Source organism: Pseudopipra pipra, chromosome 1 (assembly GCF_036250125.1).
Source record: "Pseudopipra pipra isolate bDixPip1 chromosome 1, bDixPip1.hap1, whole genome shotgun sequence".
NCBI lineage: Eukaryota > Metazoa > Chordata > Aves > Passeriformes > Pipridae > Pseudopipra > Pseudopipra pipra.
Window position 1 is genome coordinate 861,399 of NC_087549.1, and position 27,025 is coordinate 888,423.

Sequence of the window (27,025 nt, forward strand, 5' to 3'; positions counted from 1 at the left end):
CCTTTATTCTACCAGAGCTTTTCCAAATTCACTTCTTACACAGCCAGGCGTCAACAGGCCATTCAGTTGGGTTGAAAAGGGGCACGAGACCCCTCCTAGGAAATACGTCAGGAGCACAACCACCACCAGCAGCACTGACTGGCTCCTGAGGGTCTGTCACAAAGTTACACCAGCCCATCACTCATCACACCCAGGCTTTGACATGACAACACTCCCTGGCACACCCCAACCCTTTGCTCCCACCCCAAACACCTCCAGTCCCTCTTACACCATCTCCCCTCACAGACACATCCCAGGACCACCCACACAAGGCCCCATGTCCTTGTCCCCTCGTGCTCCAAGGACCTTGGGGAACCCATGCAGGCTGTCCAGCTCACCACCCACCCTTCCACAGGGTCCTCAGCTCACCCAGCTCTGGGCCCTTGTTGCACTGTCCCTCTGGCTGCCCGCTCCCCATTCCTCCTGCCTGGGAGTCCCTGGGCCAGGATCTCACCTTGTTGTGGGTCTTCAGCTGATCCCTGGTGGAGATGCCCAGGCCACCATCCCCTGCTCATTGCAGGGCCCCACTGGGATCCATTCCGGGGGTCTCTGCACCACCAGCCTCCCTCTCCAGGGGCCCTGCATCACCTGTGCACGTGACCCCAAGCCCCCATCCCTCTGCTCTCACGTCCCACAGCAAGTCCCCTTTGGGAGGTCACCGTCACTGGGCATTCCTCAGGCACAGCCTGGAGACCTTGGAACCAGGGGCAGGGACAAGCCTGGGACCCTGCTCTGCTGACAACTTGGGACTCTGCGGTGTTGGGGTTGATCTTTGCAGGACACCAAGTGCCCACCAAGCCCCTCTCTCAGTCCCTTCCCTCCATTGGACAGAAGAGAGAAGAAGATGGAGAAAAGCTCCTGAGTGGAGTTAAGGACAGGGAGTTCAGTCACCAATCACCATCATGGGCAAAATAGACTCCACCCACGGAAAGTATTTTAATTCCTTAAAAATCAAACCTTTGAGTAAGATAATGGGACAGAAAACCAAACCTTAAATACCTTCCCTTCACCCCTCCCTTCAGCCAGGCTCAACTTCACTCCCCAGTTCTCTGCCCCCTCTCCCCAAGTGGCTCAGGGCAATGGACAAGGTGCCTTGGGGGCAGTTCATCCCATGTTGGTTTTGCTGTTCCTTCCTCCTCACACTCTGCCCCTGCTCCAGTGTGGGCTCCAGCCCACACACACAGTCTCCAACGGGGGCCTTCCCATGGGCTGCATTTCCATACAAACGGCTCCAGCCTGGCTCCCTCCCACGGGCTCAGGCCTTCAGGAACACGCTGCTCCAACGTGGCTCTGCAGGGGCTCCCAAGTTCTGACAACAAACCTCCCCCATGGCGGGCTCCTCTCTCCATGAGACCACAGGTCCCGCCAGGAGCCTGCTCCAGCTCGCCCTCCCCACGGCCTCACAGCCTCTTTGGGCACTCCCTGGCTCTGCTGGCAGCTCCTCCTGGGGCTGCAGCTGCATCTCTGCTCCACCCTGCACCTCCAGGGGCTGCGGGGGGACAGCCTCACCCACCATGCTCTGCTCCACGGGCTGCACAGCACATTCTGCTACAGCCCCTGGGCCACCTCCTCCCCTCCCTCAGCACTGCCCTTCATCATCTCAGACTTCTTCCTCTCCCATGTTTTCTCTCTTCCAGCTCCTCTTGACTGCTAATTGTGCCCCTTCCAGATCAGGTTGTCATCACAGATTGGCTGCATCAATGAGGATTGCCTCTGCTTTGTCCAGCAGCTGATCCAACATGGAGCCAGTGGGAACTTGCTGTGTCAGACACCAGGGAAGCTTCTGGAACCTTCTCCCAGAAGCCACATTTGCAGAACTCTTGAGACCAAAACCTTGTCAGCTGAACCTGAGACACTCAGACACAACCTTAGCAGCAGTAGAGGCAACCAGACCCCCAGAGAGCACACCCAGTGGGCAAGGCTGAGCCTAAAACCAGGCTGTGTGAGCTGGGAGAAAGCTGGAGGGGAATCCAACAAAATGGAAGGAGAAGCCCCTCATGCCTGGCACAAACTCTTCTTTGGACACTCGTCTTCAAGCAGAGCACAAGCCCTGTGACCCCAAAGGGTCAACTTGCTGACAGCAGAGCACAGCCAGTGACAAAGGCCAGGCTCAAAGACAGGCTCAGTGAGCTGACAGTGAGGCTGGAAGGAAGGAATGGGATTGAAGGGGCAGCCCCTCACACCCGGCACGGCTGCACAGCCCAGACCAGCCCGACAGGGCTGAGGGGGAATGGGGCCCCTCTAAACAACTCACCCACAAACCACAGCCCCCGAGGGACACAAGGTGACCTTACTGATGACACCCCACCTCTCCAGTGCTTGGGTCACATCTGACAAATGCCCTGACCCCCATATTTCATGTAAATCCTCCCAACAACCAACTCATCAAAGCTGCCGCCAAGGTCAAATGGACGCAGCCTCAAGGGCAGGACATGGAATGACAGAATTCCACAAAGGAACAGCAGTAAAATGACAGGAGAGGAGAGAGGAACCCACTGACTATCCCCTGGTAATTATAGTTTTTGCTCTCAGGTACAGGATAATACAACTTAGGATTTATACATTGTGAAATCTCATGGCTTGAATGCGGAAGAAGGGAATTGGCGTCACCGACCAACGAGGGCAAAAAGGGATCAAACCCCATTGGGTCTTTGTTTATTGCATTTCTTCAGGAGGCCAAGAAATAAAGTTTAAATGACCAAATAGCTTGTGATGAAAATTTCAGAAATCCAAATGAACCATAGGAATGGAACCGGACCAGCCTGAATTCAGCCTGAACAACCTCAAGTTTTCCAGGTCCTCTCTCTTGATCTCAATCACGATTCCAGGGGATGAACTCTCTTTCATCCCTCAAGAATTGCTCCAAAGGACTAGGACCTTTCCAAGTTGATGGAGAGTGACCTCCCCAGGACATCAAATGGCTCCCTCAGCATTCCTGGGTGTGACACAATGACTGATGGACATCCAGTCACACAGAAGAGGTGGACCAGTCAGCACAAAGCACCCACAAACCACAGCACACGAGGGCCACAAAATCACCGTACTAATGACATCACACCTCTCCTGGGCTCTGGTTGTTTATTCAGCCCTCCCTGACACACATCCAACAATCCAACCCTCCCAAATCCCAACTCCTCAAAGCTGCCACCAGCTGACAGGGCTGGGCCAAGGCTGTGCCGCCCCTGCGGGAGCAGCATAAAAGCCGGCCCAGCGCCTCTCTCCCTGCCACGCTTCTCCTCAAGCCTTCTCCTGCCTTCTCTGCCCACCACCAGGTGAGCCTCCAGCCCCTCACAACCCCCTCCTGCTCCTGCCACACCGCCCCCCTGGCCCCTCTCGGCCAGCACGCTCGGACCCAGCCTCAGCAGCCCTCACGCCTCCCCACAGCCCCACACCAGCCTCCCCACTGACCAGCCCTCCTGCAACACCGCCCCGAGCACCCCCACCGCCCCCACCTGCCTCACACCCCTCTCTGCTCTCACCTTCTCTCACCTTCTCCTGCCTGCCCTCCCAGGGCCCCTCCACACCACACCCATGGCCTGCTACGACCTCTGCCGCCCCTGCGGACCCACCCCGCTGGCCAACAGCTGCAACGAGCCCTGTGTCAGGCAGTGCCAGGACTCCACCGTCCTCATCCAGCCCTCCCCCGTCCGCGTCACCTTCCCAGGGCCCATCATGACCTCCTTCCCCCAGAGCTCCTTCGTCGGATCCACCGCAGGGGCTGCCCTGGGCACGGAGCTCAACGTCCAGGGACAGCCCATCTCCGGCGGCTTTGGGGCCGGAGGCTACGGCCTGGGCTATGGCCGTGGCTTTGGCTACGGCCTGGGAGGCCTGGGCTGCTACGCCAACAGGGGCTGCTCTGGCATCTGCTGAGGCCCCAAACAACTGCCCCAACAACAACTACCCATGACCTGGAAGTCAGCACAAGTAACAGGGATCCATCTTCGTGCCCAGGCTCTCCAATGGGCTCAGCACTTCCAGCTCCTGCTCTCAGGGCTCCAAGCAAGGAAGCACCCAAGGGCCCAGCCCGCACTGCCTGCAAACATGGCCCAGCTCCCTCCTCCTCTTCTCTCCCTTCCTTCTCTTCAATGCCCCTTTGGCTCTGGCCAGTCCCCTCTGCTGCAAACACCTTCTCACAAGCCACACACCATCAGGTACCTCTGCTGGGCTGCTTCCAACAAGGGGAGCAGCAAGACCTGGGGACTCTGCAAAATCTCCTGCAAGGGAGGGACCTCAGCTGATGGTCGCCCTTCTTGCACCTCAGACCGGATCCCTTCCTCTGGCCGCTCCTTTCTTTTTACTCTTTAGTCTCAATAAAGTTCTCCTGCATCACAGCCTCTCATGACTCCTCTTCATTTGTTCTTCCAGTGGTCTCACAGCATCACTTGACAAAAAGCCAGGGATGAGCTGGCCCTGGGCAAGGTGGAACAGGGCCACAGGACCCATTTAAACAAATGTGCCACCAGCACTAACACACAGACTGGAGCAGGGTGGGGGCCCTTCCAGAACATGGGACAAACCCATCACCTGCTACACCAAAGGCTTCCACACAACACTGCTCTTACCTGTGCACACCACACCAAAGGCACTGTGGTCCAGCACACACTGCACAAACTCTCTTCCCCAGCAGGACTCTTCAGCCCTCCCAGCAAACCTCCTGGTTGGCAAAAACTCTGCAGAGCAAGTGCATCAATCCCCCTGCTCAAGCAGAGACAGACAGAGCAGGACTCCCAGGACTTGGAAGTGTTTGGCATGGCACCAAGCCTGGCTGAGATCAAGAAGTCTTTGGAAAATGCTCTTAGAGACATGGTGGGATTCTTGAGGTGTCCTGTGCAGGGCTGGGAATTGCACTCCATCATCCTCATGGGTCCCTTCCAACTCACAATATTCTATGATTCTAAAATCTAAATGCAAAAGATCTCCAAGTCCAACCATTCCCCCAGCATGGCCAAAGCAACCACTTCACCCATGTCCCCAAGGGCCACATCTACACGGCTTTTACATCCCTCCAGGGATGGGGACTCCACCACTGCCCTGGACAGCCTGTGTCAACAATTGACAACCCTTCCCAGGAACTCAATAGGCAACTCAACCTTCCCTGGGGCAAGTTGAGCCTTTTCCTCTCCTCCCATGCCTTGGGAGCAGGGAGACAACACTGACACTCTCCTTGTTCTGAGCCCTATTCAGGGAACTCCAGAGAGCAACCAGGTAGCCCCTCTCTTTCAGAAAATTAAACATCGCCAGTTCCTGCCTCTGCTCCTCACTTGTCTTCTCCTCATCCTTCACTACCTTCCCTTCCCACGTGTCCCAGCACAGCCCAGCACTGGACCCCACAGTGGCACCAGCGCTACGGATGAACCAATACGAGACTTTGGGCAGCACGGGAGGCGTCCCGGAATCACAGGGATTGCTTTCCCAATCCCAGTGCAAAAGGCCAGAGCTAGAGACAGGCTGGGAGAGATGGAACCAAGGAGGGGAAGGAATGAATGCCATGGAAGGGGCAGCTCCTCATGTCTAGTCCAGCTAAAAAGGTCCAGAGCAGCCTGACAGGGCTGGGATGCTTTGGGGCCCCTCCTCACAACACACCCCCAAACCACAGCACACCAGGGACATGGGGGCACCTCACTCATCACACCCCACCTCTCCAAAGCTTTGCTCACACCTTCAGCCCTCCCTGACATGCACCATCAACTCCAGACTTTGCCCTCTAATACTCACAGTTCAAACCTGCTGCCAAGGTCAGATGGACACGGCCTCAAGGGCAGGGCAGGGACTCACAGAATTCCACAAAGCAATGTCTGCACCATGACACAAGAGGAGAGAGGAGCCCACTGAACAATCACTAGGAATTCTAATTTTTTATTCATCCCCAGGATGTTACAACTTACAGGTTCAAAGTTAGGAAACATCGTGGCTTGAATGCAGAAGAAAAGAATTGGCATCACAGAGCAGCCAGGGCAAAAAGGGATGGAGCCCCATTGGGTCTTTGTTTATTGTATTTCTTCAGGAGCTCAAGAAACAAAGTTTAAATGACCAAGTACCTTGTGATGAAAATTTCAGAAATCCAAATGGACCATAGGAATGGAACCGGACCAGCCTGAAATCAGCCTGAGCCGCCTCAAGGTTTCCAGGTCCTCTCTCTTGATCTCAATCACGATTCCAGGGGATGGGCTCTCTTTCATCCCTTAAGAATTGCTGCAAAGGACTATGATCTTTCCAAGTTGATGGAGAGTGACCTCCCCAGGACATCAAATGTCTCCCTCAGCATTCCTGGGGGCAACACAATGACTGATGGACATCCAGTCACACAGAACAAGAGGGGGCCCAGTCAGCACAAAGCACCCACAAACCACAGCACATGAGGACCACAAAATCACCTCACTGATGACATCACACCTCTCCTGGGCTCGGGATGTTTATTCAGCCCTCCGTGACACACATCCAAGGAACCAACCCTCCCAAAAACCAACTCCTCAAAGCTGCCGCCAGCTGACAGGGCTGGGCCAAGGCTGTGCCGCCCCTGCGGGAGCAGCATAAAAGCCGGCCCAGCGCCTCTCTCCCTGCCACGCTTCTCCTCAAGCCTTCTCCTGCCTTCTCTGCCCACCACCAGGTGAGCCTCCAGCCCCTCACAACCCCCTCCTGCTCCTGCCACACCGCCCCCCTGGCCCCTCTCGGCCAGCACGCTCGGACCCAGCCTCAGCAGCCCTCACGCCTCCCCACAGCCCCACACCAGCCTCCCCACTGACCAGCCCTCCTGCAACACCGCCCCGAGCACCCCCACCGCCCCCACCTGCCTCACACCCCTCTCTGCTCTCACCTTCTCTCACCTTCTCTTGCCTGCCCTCCCAGGGCCCCTCCACACCACACCCATGGCCTGCTACGACCTCTGCCGCCCCTGCGGACCCACCCCGCTGGCCAACAGCTGCAACGAGCCCTGTGTCAGGCAGTGCCAGGACTCCACCGTCCTCATCCAGCCCTCCCCCGTCCGTGTCACCTTCCCAGGGCCCATCATGACCTCCTTCCCCCAGAGCTCCTTCGTCGGATCCACCGCAGGGGCTGCCCTGGGCACGGAGCTCAACGTCCAGGGACAGCCCATCTCCGGCGGCTTTGGGGCCGGAGGCTACGGCCTGGGCTATGGCCGTGGCTTTGGCTACGGCCTGGGAGGCCTGGGCTGCTACGCCAACAGGGGCTGCTCTGGCATCTGCTGAGGCCCCAAACAACTGCCCCAAAAGCAACCACCCGGGATCTGGGAGTCACCAAATGGAACATGGATTCATCTCCACGCCAAGCCTCTAATGGGCTCAGCCCTTCCAACTCCAGCTCCTGCTCTCAGGGCTCCAAGCAAGGAAGCAGCCAAGGGGCCAGCCCGCACTGCCTGCAAACATGGCCTTGATCGTGGGGCTCTGGCAAAATCAGCTACAACAAAAATACCTCGGCTGATGGTTGCCTTACTGCACCTCACACCAGATCCCTTCCATTGTTTCCTCTGCCCTTTCACTCTTTCTCTCAATAAAGTTCTCCTGCAGCAAAACATGACAGGCCTCCTCATCCTTTCTTCCTCCAAGACTCTTAGAATTTCATTTGGCACAGAGCTCAGGCGCCAAATGCCATCGGATGGGTGGGAAAGGGACCAGCTCTCTCCTAGGAAATATTTCACAGGGATCAACAGAGATTGGTACAGAAGGGCCTTCCACAATGGGACACAAACTCTTCCCTTGCCCAAACACAGCCTTTTCACACCACCCACACCTCGCACACAAACTCCCAGTCTGGGCTGCCTTCAGTCTCCATGGACACCGGGAGCTCCAGCCCTTCGTCATCCCCAAGGCTCTACTCTGCATCCCACCAACAGCTCCCTGCTTTCCTTCTCCTCAGGCTCCCAGAGCTGAACACACAACTCCAATCTCCCCAGAAAGGAGCAGAGGGGCACAATCCGCTCCCTCTCCCTGCTGCCCACACTGTGGCCAGGAGCCCAGCACATGGGGGCTTTCTGGGCTGCCAGGACACGTTCCTGGCTCCCAGTCAGTTCTTTACTCACCAATACCCTCCCAGCCTTCTCCACAGGCTGATCTCAGTGCAACCATCTCTAGGCCTGTATCCATGTGAGGGATTGATACAAACCACGGGCAGCACTTTTTCTTTGGCCTGGTTGAACTTGCTGAGGTTCACTCAGATCCTCCTCCCCAGCCTGTCCAGGCTCCTCTGGCTGCCATCCCTTCCCTCCCAACAAGCAACCACAACACTCAGCTTGGTGTCATCCACAGTCTTGCAGAGCTCGCACTTAATCCATGCTCCTGATGGAAATGGGGTAGCTCAAACCTCCAGTGTGCAAGGTTCACAACATCAGCTCAGCCCCAAAAGCAGCTGGAGCAGATCCACCAGCAGCTGCTCTGCTCAGGCTCTGAGGCTTTTCCATATGATTCAGGAACACCCACAGCAGGACAGGTGAGGAGAGAGAAGCACATTGAGCCTCCTCTGGTAATTACAGGTTTTTCCTCACAAGAAAAAGATACTAAGAATTAGGGCTTATAAATTATGAAACCTTATAGCCTGAATGGTGAACCAGTGAACTGATGTCACAGACCAGCCTGGGCAAAAAGGGACCAAGCCCACTTTGTTGTTTGTTTATTGCTTTTCATAATGAGGTCACGAAATACAGTTTCAATGACAGAGTATCATGTCCTGTAAATGTGAGAGATCCCAAGGGACCGTAACCCTGGCAATGAGGGCATCCTGACCACATGCCAGTTAGCCAGGGAGTCACTGCTGCTCTTCCTCCACAAACCAAGCCAGGAGCTCTCTTTCAGCCCTCAGGAAGTGCTCCCAGGCACTGGCACCAGGAGCAGCTGATGGCAAGAGGAGCAGAGTGGCCTCCCCAGCACATCAGGCAGCTCCCTCAGCATTCCTGGCTGCAGCACCTCACGCCCTGAGGGCACAGGTGCACCCAGTGACACAGCAAACCTTCCTGCAGGGCTTCCCCTTGCCCAGCAACACTCACTGCTCGCCTGACAAACCCCCTGCAAACTCTGCCCTGGGCTCCAGGGGGGCAGCTCTGCCTGGCAGCCTTTGGGGCCTCATCTTCACAAGGTCCCCACAAACCACAGCACACCAGGGACACGGGGGGACCTCACTGATGACACCACCAATTTCCTTGGCCTTTCTGTTTATTCAGCCCTCCCTGACACACATCCAACCATCCAACCCTCCCAAATCCCAACTCATCAAAGCTGCCACCAAGGTCAGATGGACACGGCCTCAAGGGCAGGACATGGAATCCCAGAACTCCACAAACCCACAGGCCGTGAGAGACATCAGGTGACCTCACAGAGGACACCCCACCTCTCCTGGGCAGTGTCTGCACCTGCCAAGTGCCCCCACAAGCACATTCCAGGCACAACCTCCCAAATACCAACTCTCCCTTCAAAGCTGCCGCCACAAGGACACGTCTGCAGGAGGAGCACACGGAACGGGAGCACTGTGGAAAGGAAAACACACCCCACCTCACCCACTCAGTGGCTCACCTTGGCCTACAAGGAGCTCACCTTGCTCAAGCAGCACCTGCCTTTCACAAACCCATCATGGCTGGGCCAAATCCTCTCCTTGTCCTGCAAGTGCCGTGGGATGGCACTCAAGGTGACCTGCTCCACAGCCTTCCCTGGCACTCAGGTCACACTGAAAGGCCTGTAGTTCCCCACATCCTCTTTCCAGCCTTCTTTGGATGCGTCACTGGGGAGCACAAGCCCTGGGAGCCCGGGGTGTAAACGACCCCATCCCAGAGCAAAGCCACTGAGAAAGGCCCGACCTAAGGACAGGTTGAGCCAGCTGGGAGAAATGTGGGCAAGGAGCAACTGCAATGGAAGGGGCAGCTCCTCATCCCGAGCACAAGAGAAAAAGCCAAAGCAACCTGGCAGGGTTGTGAAGGAATGGGGCTGCTCCTCAAAACACACCCACAAACCACAACACGAGGGACACGGGGTGACCTCACTGATGACACCCCACTTCTCCAGTGCTTTGGTCATGTCTCAAAAATGCCACAACACTCAAATTCCATAGAAACGCTCCTAAATGAGAACTCCTCAAAGCTGCCGCCAGCTGACAGGGCTGGGCCAAGGCTGTGCCGCCCCTGCGGGAGCAGCATAAAAGCCGGCCCAGCGCCTCTCTCCCTGCCACGCTTCTCCTCAAGCCTTCTCCTGCCTTCTCTGCCCACCACCAGGTGAGCCTCCAGCCCCTCACAACCCCCTCCTGCTCCTGCCACACCGCCCCCCTGGCCCCTCTCGGCCAGCACGCTCGGACCCAGCCTCAGCAGCCCTCACGCCTCCCCACAGCCCCACACCAGCCTCCCCACTGACCAGCCCTCCTGCAACACCGCCCCGAGCACCCCCACCGCCCCCACCTGCCTCACACCCCTCTCTGCTCTCACCTTCTCTCACCTTCTCTTGCCTGCCCTCCCAGGGCCCCTCCACACCACACCCATGGCCTGCTACGACCTCTGCCGCCCCTGCGGACCCACCCCGCTGGCCAACAGCTGCAACGAGCCCTGTGTCAGGCAGTGCCAGGACTCCACCGTCCTCATCCAGCCCTCCCCCGTCCGTGTCACCTTCCCAGGGCCCATCATGACCTCCTTCCCCCAGAGCTCCTTCGTCGGATCCACCGCAGGGGCTGCCCTGGGCACGGAGCTCAACGTCCAGGGACAGCCCATCTCCGGTGGCTTTGGGGCCGGAGGCTACGGCCTGGGCTATGGCCGTGGCTTTGGCTACGGCCTGGGAGGCCTGGGCTGCTACGCCAACAGGGGCTGCTCTGGCATCTGCTGAGGCCCCAAACAACTGCCCCAAAAGCAACCACCCGGGATCTGGGAGTCACCAAATGGAACATGGATTCATCTCCACGCCAAGCCTCTAATGGGCTCAGCCCTTCCAACTCCAGCTCCTGCTCTCAGGGCTCCAAGCAAGGAAGCAGCCAAGGGGCCAGCCCGCACTGCCTGCAAACATGGCCTTGATCGTGGGGCTCTGGCAAAATCAGCTACAACAAAAATACCTCGGCTGATGGTTGCCTTACTGCACCTCACACCAGATCCCTTCCATTGTTTCCTCTGCCCTTTCACTCTTTCTCTCAATAAAGTTCTCCTGCAGCAAAACATGACAGGCCTCCTCATCCTTTCTTCCTCCAAGACTCTTAGAATTTCATTTGGCACAGAGCTCAGGCGCCAAATGCCATCGGATGGGTGGGAAAGGGACCAGCTCTCTCCTAGGAAATATTTCACAGGGATCAACAGAGATTGGTACAGAAGGGCCTTCCACAATGGGACACAAACTCTTCCCTTGCCCAAACACAGCCTTTTCACACCACCCACACCTCGCACACAAACTCCCAGTCTGGGCTGCCTTCAGTCTCCATGGACACCGGGAGCTCCAGCCCTTCGTCATCCCCAAGGCTCTACTCTGCATCCCACCAACAGCTCCCTGCTTTCCTTCTCCTCAGGCTCCCAGAGCTGAACACACAACTCCAATCTCCCCAGAAAGGAGCAGAGGGGCACAATCCGCTCCCTCTCCCTGCTGCCCACACTGTGGCCAGGAGCCCAGCACATGGGGGCTTTCTGGGCTGCCAGGACACGTTCCTGGCTCCCAGTCAGTTCTTTACTCACCAATACCCTCCCAGCCTTCTCCACAGGCTGATCTCAGTGCAACCATCTCTAGGCCTGTATCCATGTGAGGGATTGATACAAACCACGGGCAGCACTTTTTCTTTGGCCTGGTTGAACTTGCTGAGGTTCACTCAGATCCTCCTCCCCAGCCTGTCCAGGCTCCTCTGGCTGCCATCCCTTCCCTCCCAACAAGCAACCACAACACTCAGCTTGGTGTCATCCACAGTCTTGCAGAGCTCGCACTTAATCCATGCTCCTGATGGAAATGGGGTAGCTCAAACCTCCAGTGTGCAAGGTTCACAACATCAGCTCAGCCCCAAAAGCAGCTGGAGCAGATCCACCAGCAGCTGCTCTGCTCAGGCTCTGAGGCTTTTCCATATGATTCAGGAACACCCACAGCAGGACAGGTGAGGAGAGAGAAGCACATTGAGCCTCCTCTGGTAATTACAGGTTTTTCCTCACAAGAAAAAGATACTAAGAATTAGGGCTTATAAATTATGAAACCTTATAGCCTGAATGGTGAACCAGTGAACTGATGTCACAGACCAGCCTGGGCAAAAAGGGACCAAACCCACTTTGTTGTTTGTTTATTGCTTTTCATAATGAGGTCACGAAATACAGTTTCAATGACAGAGTATCATGTCCTGTAAATGTGAGAGATCCCAAGGGACCGTAACCCTGGCAATGAGGGCATCCTGACCACATGCCAGTTAGCCAGGGAGTCCCTGCTGCTCTTCCTCAACAAACCAAGCCAGGAGCTCTCTTTCAGCCCTCAGGAAGTGCTCCCAGGCACTGGCACCAGGAGCAGCTGATGGCAAGAGGAGCAGAGTGGCCTCCCCAGCACATCAGGCAGCTCCCTCAGCATTCCTGGCTGCAGCACCTCAGGCCCTGAGGGCACAGGTGCACCCAGTGACACAGCAAACCTTCCTGCAGGGCTTCCCCTTGCCCAGCAACACTCACTGCTCGCCTGACAAACCCCCTGCAAACTCTGCCCTGGGCTCCAGGGGGGCAGCTCTGCCTGGCAGCCTTTGGGGCCTCATCTTCACAAGGTCCCCACAAACCACAGCACACCAGGGACACGGGGGGACCTCACTGATGACACCACCAATTTCCTTGGCCTTTCTGTTTATTCAGCCCTCCCTGACACACATCCAACCATCCAACCCTCCCAAATCCCAACTCATCAAAGCTGCCACCAAGGTCAGATGGACACGGCCTCAAGGGCAGGACATGGAATCCCAGAACTCCACAAACCCACAGGCCGTGAGAGACATCAGGTGACCTCACAGAGGACACCCCACCTCTCCTGGGCAGTGTCTGCACCTGCCAAGTGCCCCCACAAGCACATTCCAGGCACAACCTCCCAAATACCAACTCTCCCTTCAAAGCTGCCGCCACAAGGACACGTCTGCAGGAGGAGCACACGGAACGGGAGCACTGTGGAAAGGAAAACACACCCCACCTCACCCACTCAGTGGCTCACCTTGGCCTACAAGGAGCTCACCTTGCTCAAGCAGCACCTGCCTTTCACAAACCCATCATGGCTGGGCCAAATCCTCTCCTTGTCCTGCAAGTGCCGTGGGATGGCACTCAAGGTGACCTGCTCCACAGCCTTCCCTGGCACTCAGGTCACACTGAAAGGCCTGTAGTTCCCCACATCCTCTTTCCAGCCTTCTTTGGATGCGTCACTGGGGAGCACAAGCCCTGGGAGCCCGGGGTGTAAACGACCCCATCCCAGAGCAAAGCCACTGAGAAAGGCCCGACCTAAGGACAGGTTGAGCCAGCTGGGAGAAATGTGGGCAAGGAGCAACTGCAATGGAAGGGGCAGCTCCTCATCCCGAGCACAAGAGAAAAAGCCAAAGCAACCTGGCAGGGTTGTGAAGGAATGGGGCTGCTCCTCAAAACACACCCACAAACCACAACACGAGGGACACGGGGTGACCTCACTGATGACACCCCACTTCTCCAGTGCTTTGGTCATGTCTCAAAAATGCCACAACACTCAAATTCCATAGAAACGCTCCTAAATGAGAACTCCTCAAAGCTGCCGCCAGCTGACAGGGTTGGGCCAAGGCTGTGCCGCCCCTGCGGGAGCAGCATAAAAGCCGCCTAGCGCCTCTCTCCCTGCCACGCTTCTCCTCAAGCCTTCTCCTGCCTTCTCTGCCCACAACCAGGTGAGCCTCCAGCCCCTCACAACCCCCTCCTGCTCCTGCCACACCGCCCCCCTGGCCCCTCTCGGCCAGCACGCTCGGACCCAGCCTCAGCAGCCCTCACGCCTCCCCACAGCCCCACACCAGCCTCCCCACTGACCAGCCCTCCTGCAACACCGCCCCGAGCACCCCCACCGCCCCCACCTGCCTCACACCCCTCTCTGCTCTCACCTTCTCTCACCTTCTCTTGCCTGCCCTCCCAGGGCCCCTCCACACCACACCCATGGCCTGCTACGACCTCTGCCGCCCCTGCGGACCCACCCCGCTGGCCAACAGCTGCAACGAGCCCTGTGTCAGGCAGTGCCAGGACTCCACCGTCCTCATCCAGCCCTCCCCCGTCCGCGTCACCTTCCCAGGGCCCATCATGACCTCCTTCCCCCAGAGTACCTTCGTTGGATCCACCGCAGGGGCTGCCCTGGGCACGGAGCTCAACGTCCAGGGACAGCCCATCTCCGGCGGCTTTGGGGCCGGAGGCTACGGCCTGGGCTATGGCCGTGGCTTTGGCTACGGCCTGGGAGGCCTGGGCTGCTCTGGCCTGGCAGGCCTGGGCTGCGCCGGTACCTGCTGAGAGTCTTTGCCACCACAGCTGACACCCCTGCACCTGCCCTTCTCACTCTTGCACCAATATCTCCTGCAAGCAAAGCACCTCGGCTGATGGTCGCCCTCCTTGCACCTCACACCTCGCCCATCCCACTCCCTGCTCCTCTCTCTTCACTTGTTTCACTCAATAAAGTTCTCCTGCATCAAAGCCTGACATGCCTCTGCCTCCTTTATTCTGCCAGGGCTTTTCCAACTTCACCCCCTACACAGCCAGGCCTCAACAGGCCAGCGGGGTGGGTGGAAAAGGGCCACAAGGCCTCTCCTAGGAAATATCTCACCAGTACCACCAGCAGCACTCACTGGCTCTTGAGGGTCTGTCACAAAGTTACACCAGCCCATCACTCATCACACTCAGGCTTTGACATGACAACATTCCCTGGCACACCCCAACCCTTTGCTCCCACCCCAAACACCTCCAGTCCCTCTTACACCATCTTCTCTCACAGACAGGTCTCAGGACCACCCACACAAGGGGTGTCCCCTCGTGCTCCAAGGACCTTGGGGAACCCATGCAGGCTGTCCAGCTCACCACCCACCCTTCCACAGGGTCCTCAGCTCACCCAGCTCTGGGCCCTTGTTGCACTGTCCCTCTGGCTGCCCGCTCCCCATTCCTCCTGCCTGGCAGTCCCCGGGCCAGGATCTCCCCTTGTTGTGGGTCTTCAACTGATCCCTGCTGGAGATGCCCCGGCCACCATCCCCTGTTCACTGCAGGGCCCCACAGGGACCCATTCTGGGGGTCTCTGCACCACCAGCCTCCCTCTCCAGGGGCCCTGCATCACCTGTGCACGTGACCCCAAGCCCCCATCCCTCTGCTCTCACGTCCCACAGCAAGTGCCCTTTGGGAGGTCACCGTCACTGGGCATTCCTCAGGCACAGCCTGGAGACCTTGGAACCAGGGGCAGGGACAAGCCTGGGACCCTGCTCTGCTGACAATTTGGGGCTCTGCGGGGTTGGGCTTGATCTTTGCCGGACACCAAGTGCCCACCAAGCCCCTCTCTCAGTCCCTTCCCACCAGTGGACAAAACAGAGAAGATGGGGAAAGGCTCCTGAGTGGAGTTAAGGAGAGGGAGTTCAGTCACCAATCACCATCGTGGGCAAAACTGACTGCACTCAAGGAAATTATTTTAATTCATTTAAAATTCAACTATCGAGTAAGATAATGGGACAGAAAACCAAACCTTAAATACCTTCCCTTCACCCCTCCCTTCAGCCACACTCAACTTCACTCCCCAGTTCTCTGCCCCCTCTCCCCAAGTGGCTCAGGGCAATGGACAAGGTGCCTTGGGGTCAGTTCATCCCATGTTGGTTTTGCTGTTCCTTCCTCCTCACACTCTGCCCCTGCTCCAGTGTGGGCTCCATCCCACACTCACAGTCTCCAACGGGGCCTTCCCATGGGCTGCATTTCCATACAAATGGCTCCAGCCTGGCTCCCTCCCACGGGCTCAGGCCTTCAGGAACACGCTGCTCCAACGTGGCTCTGGAGGGGCTCCCAAGCTCTCCCAACAAACCTCCTCCACGGCGGGCTCCTCTCTCCAGGGGGCCACAGGTCCTGCCAGGAGCCTGCTCCAGCTCGCCCTCCCCACGGCCTCACAGCCTCTTTGGGCACTCCCTGGCTCTGCTGGCAGCTCCTCCTGGGGCTGCAGCTGCATCTCTGCTCCACCCTGCACCTCCAGGGGCTGCGGGGGGACAGCCTCACCCACCATGCTCTGCTCCACGGGCTGCACAGCACATTCTGCTACAGCCCCTGGGCCACCTCCTCCCCTCCCTCGGCACTGCCCTTCATCACCCCACACTTCTTCCTCTCACATGGTTTCTCTCCTCTCTTCCACCTCCTCTTGAGCACTCATTGTGCCCCTTCCAGATCAGGCTGTGATCACAGAATGGCTGCATCAATGAGGATTGCCTCTGCTTTGTCCAGCAGCTGATCCAACATGGAGCCAGTGGGAACTCGCTGTGTCAGACACCAGGGAAGCTTCTGGAACCTTCTCCCAGAAGCCACACCTGCAGAACTCTTGAGACCAAAACCTTGTCAGCTGAACCTGAGACACTCAGATACAACCTTAGCAGCAGTAGAGACAACCAGGCCCCCAGAGAGCACACCCAGTGGGCAAGGCTGAGCCTAAAACCAGGCTGTGTGAGCTGGGAGAAAGCTGGAGGGGAATCCAACAAAATGGAAGGAGAAGCCCCTCATGCCCGGCACAAACTCTTCTTTGGATGCTCATCTTCAACAAGAGCACAAGCCCTGTGACCCCAAAGGGTCAACTTGCTGACAGCAGAGCACAGCCAGTGACAAAGGCCAGGCTCAAAGACAGGCTCAGTGAGCTGGCAGTGAGGCTGGAAGGAAGGAATGGGATTGAAGGGGCAGCCCCTCACACCCAGCACGGCTGCACAGCCCAGACCAGCCCGACAGGGCTGAGAGGGAATGGGGCCCCTCTAAACAACTCACCCACAAACCAAAGCCCCCGAGGGACACGGGGTGACCTTACTGATGACACCCCACCTCTCCAGTGCTTTGCTCACATCAGACAAATGCCCTGACCTCCATATTTCATGTAAATCCTCCCAACAACCAACCCATCAAAGCTGCCGCCAAGGTCAGATGGACGCGGCCTCGAGAGCAGGATATGGAATCACAGAATTCCACAAAGGAACATCCGCAAAATGACAGGAGAGAGGAGCCCAGTGACCATTCACTAGTAATTATAGTTTTTGCTCACAGGTCCAGGATGTTACAACTTAGGAGTTATATATTGTGAAATCTCATGGCTTGAATGCGGAATAAGGGAATTGGCGTCACAGAGCAGCCAGGGCAAAAAGGGATTGAGCCCCAATGAAAATTTGTTTCTTGCATTTGTTCAGGAGGCCAAGAAATAAAGTTTAAATGACCAAGTACCTTGTGATGAAAATTTCAGAAATCTAAATGGACCATAGGAATCAAACGTGACCAGCTTGAAATCAGCTTGAGCAGCTGCAAGTTTTCTAGTTCCTCTCTCTTGATCTCAATCACAATTGCAGGGGATGAGCTCTCTTTCATCCCTCAAGAATTGCTCCAAAGGACTATGACCTTTCCAAGTTGATGGAGAGTGGCCTCCCCAAGACATCAAATGGCTCCCTCAGTATTCCTGGGTGCGACACAATGACTGATGGACATCCAGTAACACAGAAGAGGTGAACCAGTCAGCACAAAGCACCCACAAACCACAGCACATGAGGACCACAAAATCACCTCACTGATGACATCACACCACTCCTGGGCTCTGGTTGTTTCTTCAGCCCTCCCTGACACACATCCAACAATCCAACCCTCCCAAATCCCAACTCCTCAAAGCTGCCGCCAGCTGACAGGGCTGGGCCAAGGCTGTGCCGCCCCTAAGGGAGCAGCATAAAAGCCGGCCCAGCGCCTCTCTCCCTGCCACGCTTCTCCTCAAGCCTTCTCCTGCCTTCTCTGCCCACCACCAGGTGAGCCCCCAGCCCCTCACAACCCCCTCCTGCTCCTGCCACACCGCCCCCCTGGCCCCTCTCTGCCAGCACGCTCGGACCCAGCCTCAGCAGCCCTCACGCCTCCCCACAGCCCCACACCAGCCTCCCCACTGACCAGCCCTCCTGCAACACCGCCCCGAGCACCCCCACCACCCCCACCTGCCTCACACCCCTCTCTGCTCTCACCTTCTCTCACCTTCTCTTGCCTGCCCTCCCAGGGCCCCTCCACACCACACCCATGGCCTGCTACGACCTCTGCCGCCCCTGCGGACCCACCCCGCTGGCCAACAGCTGCAACGAGCCCTGTGTCAGGCAGTGCCAGGACTCCACCGTCCTCATCCAGCCCTCCCCCGTCCGCGTCACCTTCCCAGGGCCCATCATGACCTCCTTCCCCCAGAGCTCCTTCGTTGGATCCACCGCAGGGGCTGCCCTGGGCACGGAGCTCAACGTCCAGGGACAGCCCATCTCCGGCGGCTTTGGGGCCGGAGGCTACGGCCTGGGCTATGGCCGTGGCTTTGGCTACGGCCTGGGAGGCCTGGGCTGCTCTGGCCTGGCAGGCCTGGGCTGCTCCGGCATTTGCTGAAGGTTCTTGCCACCACAGCTGGCACCCGCTGGACCTGCCCTTCTCACTCTTGCACCAATATCTCCTGCAAGCAAAGCACCTCGGCTGATGGTCGCCCTACTTGCACCTCACACCTCGCCCATCCTACTCCCTGCCCCTGTCTCTTCACTCCTTTGACGCAATAAAATTCTCCTGCACCAAAGTCTCTCAGGCCTCCCCTTTTTTGATTCCAATGCTTTTTACATCTTTACTCGGCACAAGGCCAGGGCTCTACAGCCAGTGAGAATCTGGAAAAAGGCCACAACACCTTTCTTAGCAAATCTGTCACCAGCACTAACACAGACGGGCAATGGAACAGGGGTGGAGGGGCCCTGCCACAACATGGCACAAACCCATCACCTGCCACACCAAAGGCTTCCACACAACAAGGCTCTCCTGCACACGCCTCTGCAAAGTCTCTCTGCGCCAGCACACACTGCACAAACTCTCTTCCCCACCATGACTCTTCAACCTGCCCAGCACAGACACAACATCAGCCACTTGGCCAGGATGCAGTGCAAGTGCTTCAACCCTCCTGCTCAAACCAACCCCGCAAGAGCAGCTTGGCCAGGACCATGGCCAGTTCAGCGTTACAGCTCCAGGCACACAGACTCCACCTCCTCTGCCACTCTCTCACCTCCCTCACACACAACAAGGCTTGTCTTCTTTGGCCATGCAATTCCATCTGTTTCCCTTGTGTCCAGGGCCCCTTGTCCTGCCCGTGTGTTCTGCTGACAAGAGCTGGGCTCCCTCCACTTCAGTCCCTGCCAGCAGGGATTCACACACACTCAGGACACTCCCCTGGCCAGCCCTGTCTCCTGCCAGTCCCAGCTCTCTCAGCTTCTCTATCAAAGATGCTCCTGCCTCCTCAGTACCATGATGGCCCTGCACTGCATTTCATCCACTAAATCCATGAGCTTCTTCCACTGGGGATTCCAGAAGTGTCCCCAGCACCTCATATGAGAGCTCACCAGTGCTCAGGGGACAGCAGGAGTCACCTCCCACTACTTCATCACACCTTTCCCAATCCTGACCTGCAGATTTCTGGCCCCTTTTCCCATACTGAACGATGGCCACATCCTGAGCCATGTGCTCTCCAGAAAAACCACCAAGACTTAATCTGATTAGAGAGGAATTTTATGAAAAGCATTGATCAAATTGACCCCCAGCCATTCTTCCTGCCTGGGCTGACCCCTCCCCACAAACAGGACTTTGCCCCTGCCCTTGCTCAACTCCAGGACGTAGCCATGGCCATCACCACTCATCTTTGCAGTCTTGGCCCAATGGATGCAGCTCCTGGGCTACAGCACTGCACACTTGTTCCCATCTGCACTTTGGCACACTCAGCCCAAGGCTCTGGGCCCAGCCCTGCACACACTTCTCACCCCACCACACTGGGCACTGACACAGCCCAGCCTTGTTTGCACTCTCTGGCATCACGCAATGCTTGTGTCCAACAACCCTGGACACCTCCAAATCCTCTTGCTGCCCCTCAGACAGAAAAGATGCCCAGAGCAGGGACCTCGCTCCCTGCCACTCAGCCCAGGACAGGGCCCAAAAGGCCCCAGCTATCAAAACCTTCAAAGCAGGAGGGGCACCAAAACCCCCAGAGAGCACAGTCAGCAGGAAAAGTCAGTTCCAGTGTCAGGCTCAGCCAGGTGGAAGCAAAGGGGAGAGGAATGGAAGGGGAGGGAAGGGGCAACACATGTGAATCTCCAGAGCAGCCTGACAGGGCTGGGATGCTTTGGGGCCCCTCCTCACAAAACAACCCCAAACCACAGCACACCAGGGACACGGGGGCACCTCACTCATCACACCCCACCTTTCCAAAGCTTTGCTTACATCTTCAGCCCTCCCTGACACGCACCAACAACACCAGATTTTGCCCTCTAATACTCACAATTAAAAGCTGCTGCCAAGGTCAGATGGTCACGGCCTCGAGGGCAGGACATGGAATCACAGAATTCCACAAAGCAATGTCCGCACCATGACACAAGAGGAGAGAGGAGCCCATTGAACAATCACTAGGAATTATAATTTTTTATTCTCAGGTACAGGATGTTACAACTTACCGGTCCAAAGTTAGGAAACCTCCTGGCTTGAATGCGGAAGAAGGGAATTGGCGTCACAGAGCAGCCTGGGCAGAAAGGGATGGAGCCCCACTGGGTCTTTTTTTATTGTATTTCTTCAGAAGGTCAAGAGATGAAATTTAAATGACCAAGTACCTGGTCATGAAAATTTCAGAAATCCAAGTGGACCATAGGAATGGAACCGGACCAGCCTGAATTCAGCCTGAAGAGCCGCAAGGCTTCCAGATCCTCTCTCTTCATCTCAATCACAATTGCAGGGGATGAGTTCTCTTTCATCCCTCAAGAATTGCTCCAAAGGACTATGACCTTTCCAAGTTGATGGAGAGTGACCTCCCCAGGACATCAAATGACTCCCTCAGCATTCCTGGTTGCGACACAATGACTGAGGGACATCCAGTCACACAGAAGAGGGGGCCCAGTCAGCACAAAGCACCCACAAACCACAGCACACGAGAACCACAGAATCACCGTACTAATGACATCACACCTCTCCTGGGCTCTAATTCTTTGTTCAGCCCTCTCTGACAAACATCCAACAATCCAACCCTCCCAAATCCCAACTCCTCAAAGCTGCCGCCAGCTGACAGGGCTGGGCCAAGGCTGTGCCGCCCCTGCGGGAGCAGCATAAAAGCCGGCCCAGCGCCTCTCTCCCTGCCACGCTTCTCCTCAAGCCTTCTCCTGCCTTCTCTGCCCACCACCAGGTGAGCCTCCAGCCCCTCACAACCCCCTCCTGCTCCTGACACACCACCCCCTTGGCCCCTCTCGGCCAGCACGCTCGGACCCAGCCTCAGCAGCCCTCATGCCTCCCCACAGCCCCACACCAGCCTCCCCACTGACCAGCCCTCCTGCAACACCGCCCCGAGCACCCCCACTGCCCCCACCTGCCTCACACCCCTCTCTGCTCTCACCTTCTCTCACCTTCTCTTGCCTGCCCTCCCAGGGCCCCTCCACACCACACCCATGGCCTGCTACGACCGCTGCCGCCCCTGCGGACCCACCCCGCTGGCCAACAGCTGCAACGAGCCCTGTGTCAGGCAGTGCCAGGACTCCACCGTCCTCATCCAGCCCTCCCCCGTCCGCGTCACCTTCCCAGGACCCATCATGACCTCCTTCCCCCAGAGCTCCTTCGTTGGATCCACCGCAGGGGCTGCCCTGGGCACGGAGCTCAACGTCCAGGGACAGCCCATCTCCGGCGGCTTTGGGGCCGGAGGCTACGGCCTGGGCTATGGCCGTGGCTTTGACTACGGCCTGGGAGGCCTGGGCTGCTACGCCAACAGGGGCTGCTCTGGCATCTGCTGAGGCCCCAAACAACTGCCCAAACAACAACCACCCAGGACCTGGAAGTCACCACATGGAACAGGGATTCATCTCCACCCCAAGGCTGACCAATGGGCTCAGCACTTCCAGCTCCTGCTCTCAGGGCTCCAAGCAAGGAAGCAGCCAAGGGGCCAGCCTGTACTGCCTGCAAACATGGCCCAGCTCCCTTCTCCTGTTCTCCCCCTTCCCTTCTCTCCAGTGCACCTTTGGCTCTGGCCAGTCCCCTCTGCTGCAAACACCTTCTCACAAGCCACACACCATTGGCTACCTCTGCTGGGCTGCTCCCAACAAGGGGAGCAGCAAGATCTCAGGGCTCTCCAAGAATCTCCTGCAATGGAGGGACCTCAGCTGATGGTCGCTCTGCTTGCACCTCAGACCGGATCCCTTCCCCTGGTTGCTTCTGCCTTTTTACTCTTTAGTCTCAATAAAGTTCTCCTGCATCAAAGCCTCTGATGTCTTCTCTTAATTTTTTCTTCCCATGCTCTTACACTCTTAAGGAGTACAATGCCAAGGCTCATGAGGCCATTGGGGTGGGTGGAAAAGGGTCACAAGGCCTTTCTTAACAATTGTGCCACCAGCACTAACACATAGACTGACACAGGGTGGGGGGCCTTCCAAAATAATGCACAAACCCATCACCTGCACAAAAGGCTTCCACACAACAAGGCTCACCTGCACACCCCTCTGCCAAAGTCTCTCTATTTCAACACACACTGCACAAACTCTCTTCCACAGCAGGACTCTCAAACCCTCCAGCAAACAGAGTTACAAGATCATTCAGTTTGGCAAAAACTCCGGAGAGCAAGTGCTTCACCCCTCTTCACAAGCAGAGCCAGAGAGAGCAGGATTTCTAGTGCCGTGGCCAGTTCAGTTTTAGATCTCTCAGGATGGAGACTCCACAACCTCTTCCACACTATGAACACCCTCAAACTGCCTTCTTTGCCCATGGAATTCCATTCATTTTCACTTGTGCTCATGGCCACCTCTTCTGCTACTGGGCAGGACTCTCAAGAGCCAGGCTCCCTTCCCTTCGTTCCTGCCATCACGGATTCATACACATCTAAGATGACCCAGGGCACATTTTTGACTCCTGACTAAGTGTTCCCAACTCTCTCACCCCCTCCACTTGTGAAAAGCTCCTGCACCCCTTCAAAACCCCTGTGGCCCTACACTGCTCTTGAGTCACTCAGTCCAGGATCCTTTGGTTCTCCACCATTACCACAAGGTCCATCTCTGCTGGGTTGCTTTCTGTCTAATTGTTCCCCAGCCACTGGTGCCACAAGGAAGAGTCCTCTGCAGAAACAGGACTTGGCCTTTCCCTGCTGAATTCCATCAGATTCATCTCTGTGCAGTGCTGGAAAATCAGGTCCCTCCCTCAGCACTCCAGGCTTCACCCCACCTTTCCCCATGGACTATTGCACACCCAGTGACACAACCCCCCTCTCTGGGGGGATCCCTGAGACCCCCGCACTCCCTGGCACCCCCAGCCCAGCCCTGCACTGGCCCAGATGCCTCTTGCCTGCCAGGCCCTGCAGCCCCAGCAACGCCCAGACACACATCCCCTTCCTGCCTCCCCTCCTCTTCCTCCCCAACACCTCTGCTGCCCTGGGGGACAACCCTCAGCACACTCAGCTCCCCTGCATTTTGGCAGCTGCTGGCACTCAGCACAGCTCCTGGCAGGCTGCAACCAGCCCAACTCAGCCCCACTTAGCAAAGGCACTCAGGGAAGATGCAGGCAACTGCAAACCTGTCCCTCTATCCGCAGCACCTGCAAAATTGGCCAGAAGATCCTACAGGGTGGAACTGGAAGGCTTTGAAAGGACAATGCAACCCTCAGGAACAGTCAGGGGGGGCTCACTAAGGGAAAGTCTCTCCTGCCTCATTTCATATCCTTCTGTGTTTATGCCCCTCCACTCAGGCATGAAGGGAATGTGGTGGATGCAGTTTGTTGGGCTTTTAGTCAGGTTGATGCTCCTGTCCCTCACTGCACCCTCCTGGACAAGACAATTGTCCAGCTGTGCAGGAGCAGCACAGGCAGCAGTGGGGGAAGCCCTGGGGGATGACAGAGCTCCAAGGGGAACAGTGACTGGGGCTCCATCTGCCTGCTGACCCATCCCCAGCGCTGGGCCCCAGGGCTCCAGGGCAGCGCCACTTCTCTCCCACACTTTGCTCCATGCTCTGCAAGCAGGACAAGTGGCCAGCAAGAGCCAAAGGCCATTGTGCAGCCACTGTCCCCTGCAAATTGCCCTCTCTTGAAGGCTCTTCTTTGCCCCTGGCAGTGTGGTCAGAATACAGGAAGGGTGGAAATGGTGTAAGACCAAAGCTCCAACCTGGAAGGTTCAGAACATCAGCTCCCCCAAAACAGTTCCTGAAGCAGATCCTGAAGCAGCAGCTGCACTGCTGAGGCTTTCACACTTCTTCGGATCCTACAGGAACACCCATACCATGGCAGAGGTGTAAAGAGGAGCCCACTGACCTTACTGGGTTTGGCTCAGAGCTGCAAGATATCAAAACTTACAGGTTCAAAAAAACCTTATGATAAAAATGCTGAATATGTAAATTAAGGTCATAGACCAGCCTGGGCAAAAAAATTATCCAGCCTGAGTTTGCTGTTTGGTCACTGGATTATTCATGAGCTGAAGAAACATTGTTTAAATGACAGAATCTGCTGCTTGTCGACTTTGGAAGATCCAAATGGAGCATAACAGTGGGTAGGAGCTCACCCTGACCAACCTTGAGTTTTCCAGATCATCCCTCTCATTCCTGTTCAAGACAGGGGGAGAATGAGCTCTCCTTCAGCCATCAGGAAGCGCTCCCAGGCACCATGACCTTTCCAGGTCACAGGAGAGTGACCTCCCAGGAACAAAAAGCAGCTTCCTCAGCATTCCTGGGTGCAGTAAAATGATTTATTTACATCCAGTTACACAGAAGAGAGTACACTCTGCACAAGGGAACCACAAACCACAGCAGACGAGTGCAATGAGGTAACCTCACTAATGACACCTCTGCCTCCAAAGCTTCACTCAGGTTTACAAACCTCCCTGAAATGCACTTCCCATGCAAATCCTCCCAATTACAGCTCAATCTCAAAAGTTGCCGCCGAGGTCAGATGGACACGGCCTCAAGGGCAGGACATGACATTGCAGAGGTGGGGACAGAAAACAGCGCCCAGCTCAGGACTCACCAGGCTGGGCCAGGCAAGAGCTGCTGCCTGAGAAATGCCCCAAGGGCTGGGCCAAGGCTGTGCCGCCCCTGCGGGAGCAGCATAAAAGCCGGCCCAGCGCCTCTCTCCCTGCCACGCTTCTCCTCAAGCCTTCTCCTGCCTTCTCTGCCCACCACCAGGTGAGCCTCCAGCCCCTCACAACCCCCTCCTGCTCCTGCCACACCGCCCCCCTGGCCCCTCTCGGCCAGCACGCTCGGACCCAGCCTCAGCAGCCCTCACGCCTCCCCACAGCCCCACACCAGCCTCCCCACTGACCAGCCCTCCTGCAACACCGCCCCGAGCACCCCCACCGCCCCCACCTGCCTCACACCCCTCTCTGCTCTCACCTTCTCTCACCTTCTCTTGCCTGCCCTCCCAGGGCCCCTCCACACCACACCCATGGCCTGCTACGACCTCTGCCGCCCCTGCGGACCCACCCCGCTGGCCAACAGCTGCAACGAGCCCTGTGTCAGGCAGTGCCAGGACTCCACCGTCCTCATCCAGCCCTCCCCCGTCCGTGTCACCTTCCCAGGGCCCATCATGACCTCCTTCCCCCAGAGCTCCTTCGTCGGATCCACCGCAGGGGCTGCCCTGGGCACGGAGCTCAACGTCCAGGGACAGCCCATCTCCGGTGGCTTTGGGGCCGGAGGCTACGGCCTGGGCTATGGCCGTGGCTTTGGCTACGGCCTGGGAGGCCTGGGCTGCTACGCCAACAGGGGCTGCTCTGGCATCTGCTGAGGCCCCAAACAACTGCCCCAAAAGCAACCACCCGGGATCTGGGAGTCACCAAATGGAACATGGATTCATCTCCACGCCAAGCCTCTAATGGGCTCAGCCCTTCCAACTCCAGCTCCTGCTCTCAGGGCTCCAAGCAAGGAAGCAGCCAAGGGGCCAGCCCGCACTGCCTGCAAACATGGCCTTGATCGTGGGGCTCTGGCAAAATCAGCTACAACAAAAATACCTCGGCTGATGGTTGCCTTACTGCACCTCACACCAGATCCCTTCCATTGTTTCCTCTGCCCTTTCACTCTTTCTCTCAATAAAGTTCTCCTGCAGCAAAACATGACAGGCCTCCTCATCCTTTCTTCCTCCAAGACTCTTAGAATTTCATTTGGCACAGAGCTCAGGCGCCAAATGCCATCGGATGGGTGGGAAAGGGACCAGCTCTCTCCTAGGAAATATTTCACAGGGATCAACAGAGATTGGTACAGAAGGGCCTTCCACAATGGGACACAAACTCTTCCCTTGCCCAAACACAGCCTTTTCACACCACCCACACCTCGCACACAAACTCCCAGTCTGGGCTGCCTTCAGTCTCCATGGACACCGGGAGCTCCAGCCCTTCGTCATCCCCAAGGCTCTACTCTGCATCCCACCAACAGCTCCCTGCTTTCCTTCTCCTCAGGCTCCCAGAGCTGAACACACAACTCCAATCTCCCCAGAAAGGAGCAGAGGGGCACAATCCGCTCCCTCTCCCTGCTGCCCACACTGTGGCCAGGAGCCCAGCACATGGGGGCTTTCTGGGCTGCCAGGACACGTTCCTGGCTCCCAGTCAGTTCTTTACTCACCAATACCCTCCCAGCCTTCTCCACAGGCTGATCTCAGTGCAACCATCTCTAGGCCTGTATCCATGTGAGGGATTGATACAAACCACGGGCAGCACTTTTTCTTTGGCCTGGTTGAACTTGCTGAGGTTCACTCAGATCCTCCTCCCCAGCCTGTCCAGGCTCCTCTGGCTGCCATCCCTTCCCTCCCAACAAGCAACCACAACACTCAGCTTGGTGTCATCCACAGTCTTGCAGAGCTCGCACTTAATCCATGCTCCTGATGGAAATGGGGTAGCTCAAA

The 27,025-nt window shown here is 57.0% G+C and overlaps 5 protein-coding genes across 5 annotated transcripts; all 5 read left to right on the forward strand.

The window, feature by feature from the left end:
• The first annotated feature begins 3,541 nt into the window (after nt 1–3,541).
• On the forward strand, nt 3,542–4,684 carry LOC135414560 (feather keratin B-4-like). Its single transcript, XM_064655489.1, has one exon. The coding sequence runs from the start codon at nt 3,571–3,573 to the stop codon at nt 3,907–3,909; it is 339 nt and encodes a 112-aa protein (XP_064511559.1). The 5' UTR covers nt 3,542–3,570; the 3' UTR covers nt 3,910–4,684.
• Nucleotides 4,685–6,699: 2,015 nt separating this feature from the next.
• On the forward strand, nt 6,700–7,244 carry LOC135414614 (feather keratin B-4-like). Its single transcript, XM_064655619.1, has one exon. It carries the CDS (start codon nt 6,906–6,908, stop codon nt 7,242–7,244), a length of 339 nt encoding a protein of 112 aa, XP_064511689.1. The 5' UTR covers nt 6,700–6,905.
• Nucleotides 7,245–10,302: 3,058 nt separating this feature from the next.
• LOC135414673 (feather keratin B-4-like) lies at nt 10,303–10,847 on the forward strand. The gene has a single exon (XM_064655736.1). The coding sequence runs from the start codon at nt 10,509–10,511 to the stop codon at nt 10,845–10,847; it is 339 nt and encodes a 112-aa protein (XP_064511806.1). The 5' UTR covers nt 10,303–10,508.
• A 10,771-nt stretch (nt 10,848–21,618) lies between these two features.
• LOC135414725 (feather keratin B-4-like) lies at nt 21,619–22,132 on the forward strand. The gene has a single exon (XM_064655857.1). It carries the CDS (start codon nt 21,619–21,621, stop codon nt 21,955–21,957), a length of 339 nt encoding a protein of 112 aa, XP_064511927.1. The 3' UTR covers nt 21,958–22,132.
• Nucleotides 22,133–25,370: 3,238 nt separating this feature from the next.
• Nucleotides 25,371–25,915, forward strand: LOC135414767 (feather keratin B-4-like). Its single transcript, XM_064655993.1, has one exon. It carries the CDS (start codon nt 25,577–25,579, stop codon nt 25,913–25,915), a length of 339 nt encoding a protein of 112 aa, XP_064512063.1. The 5' UTR covers nt 25,371–25,576.
• Nucleotides 25,916–27,025: the final 1,110 nt, after the last annotated feature.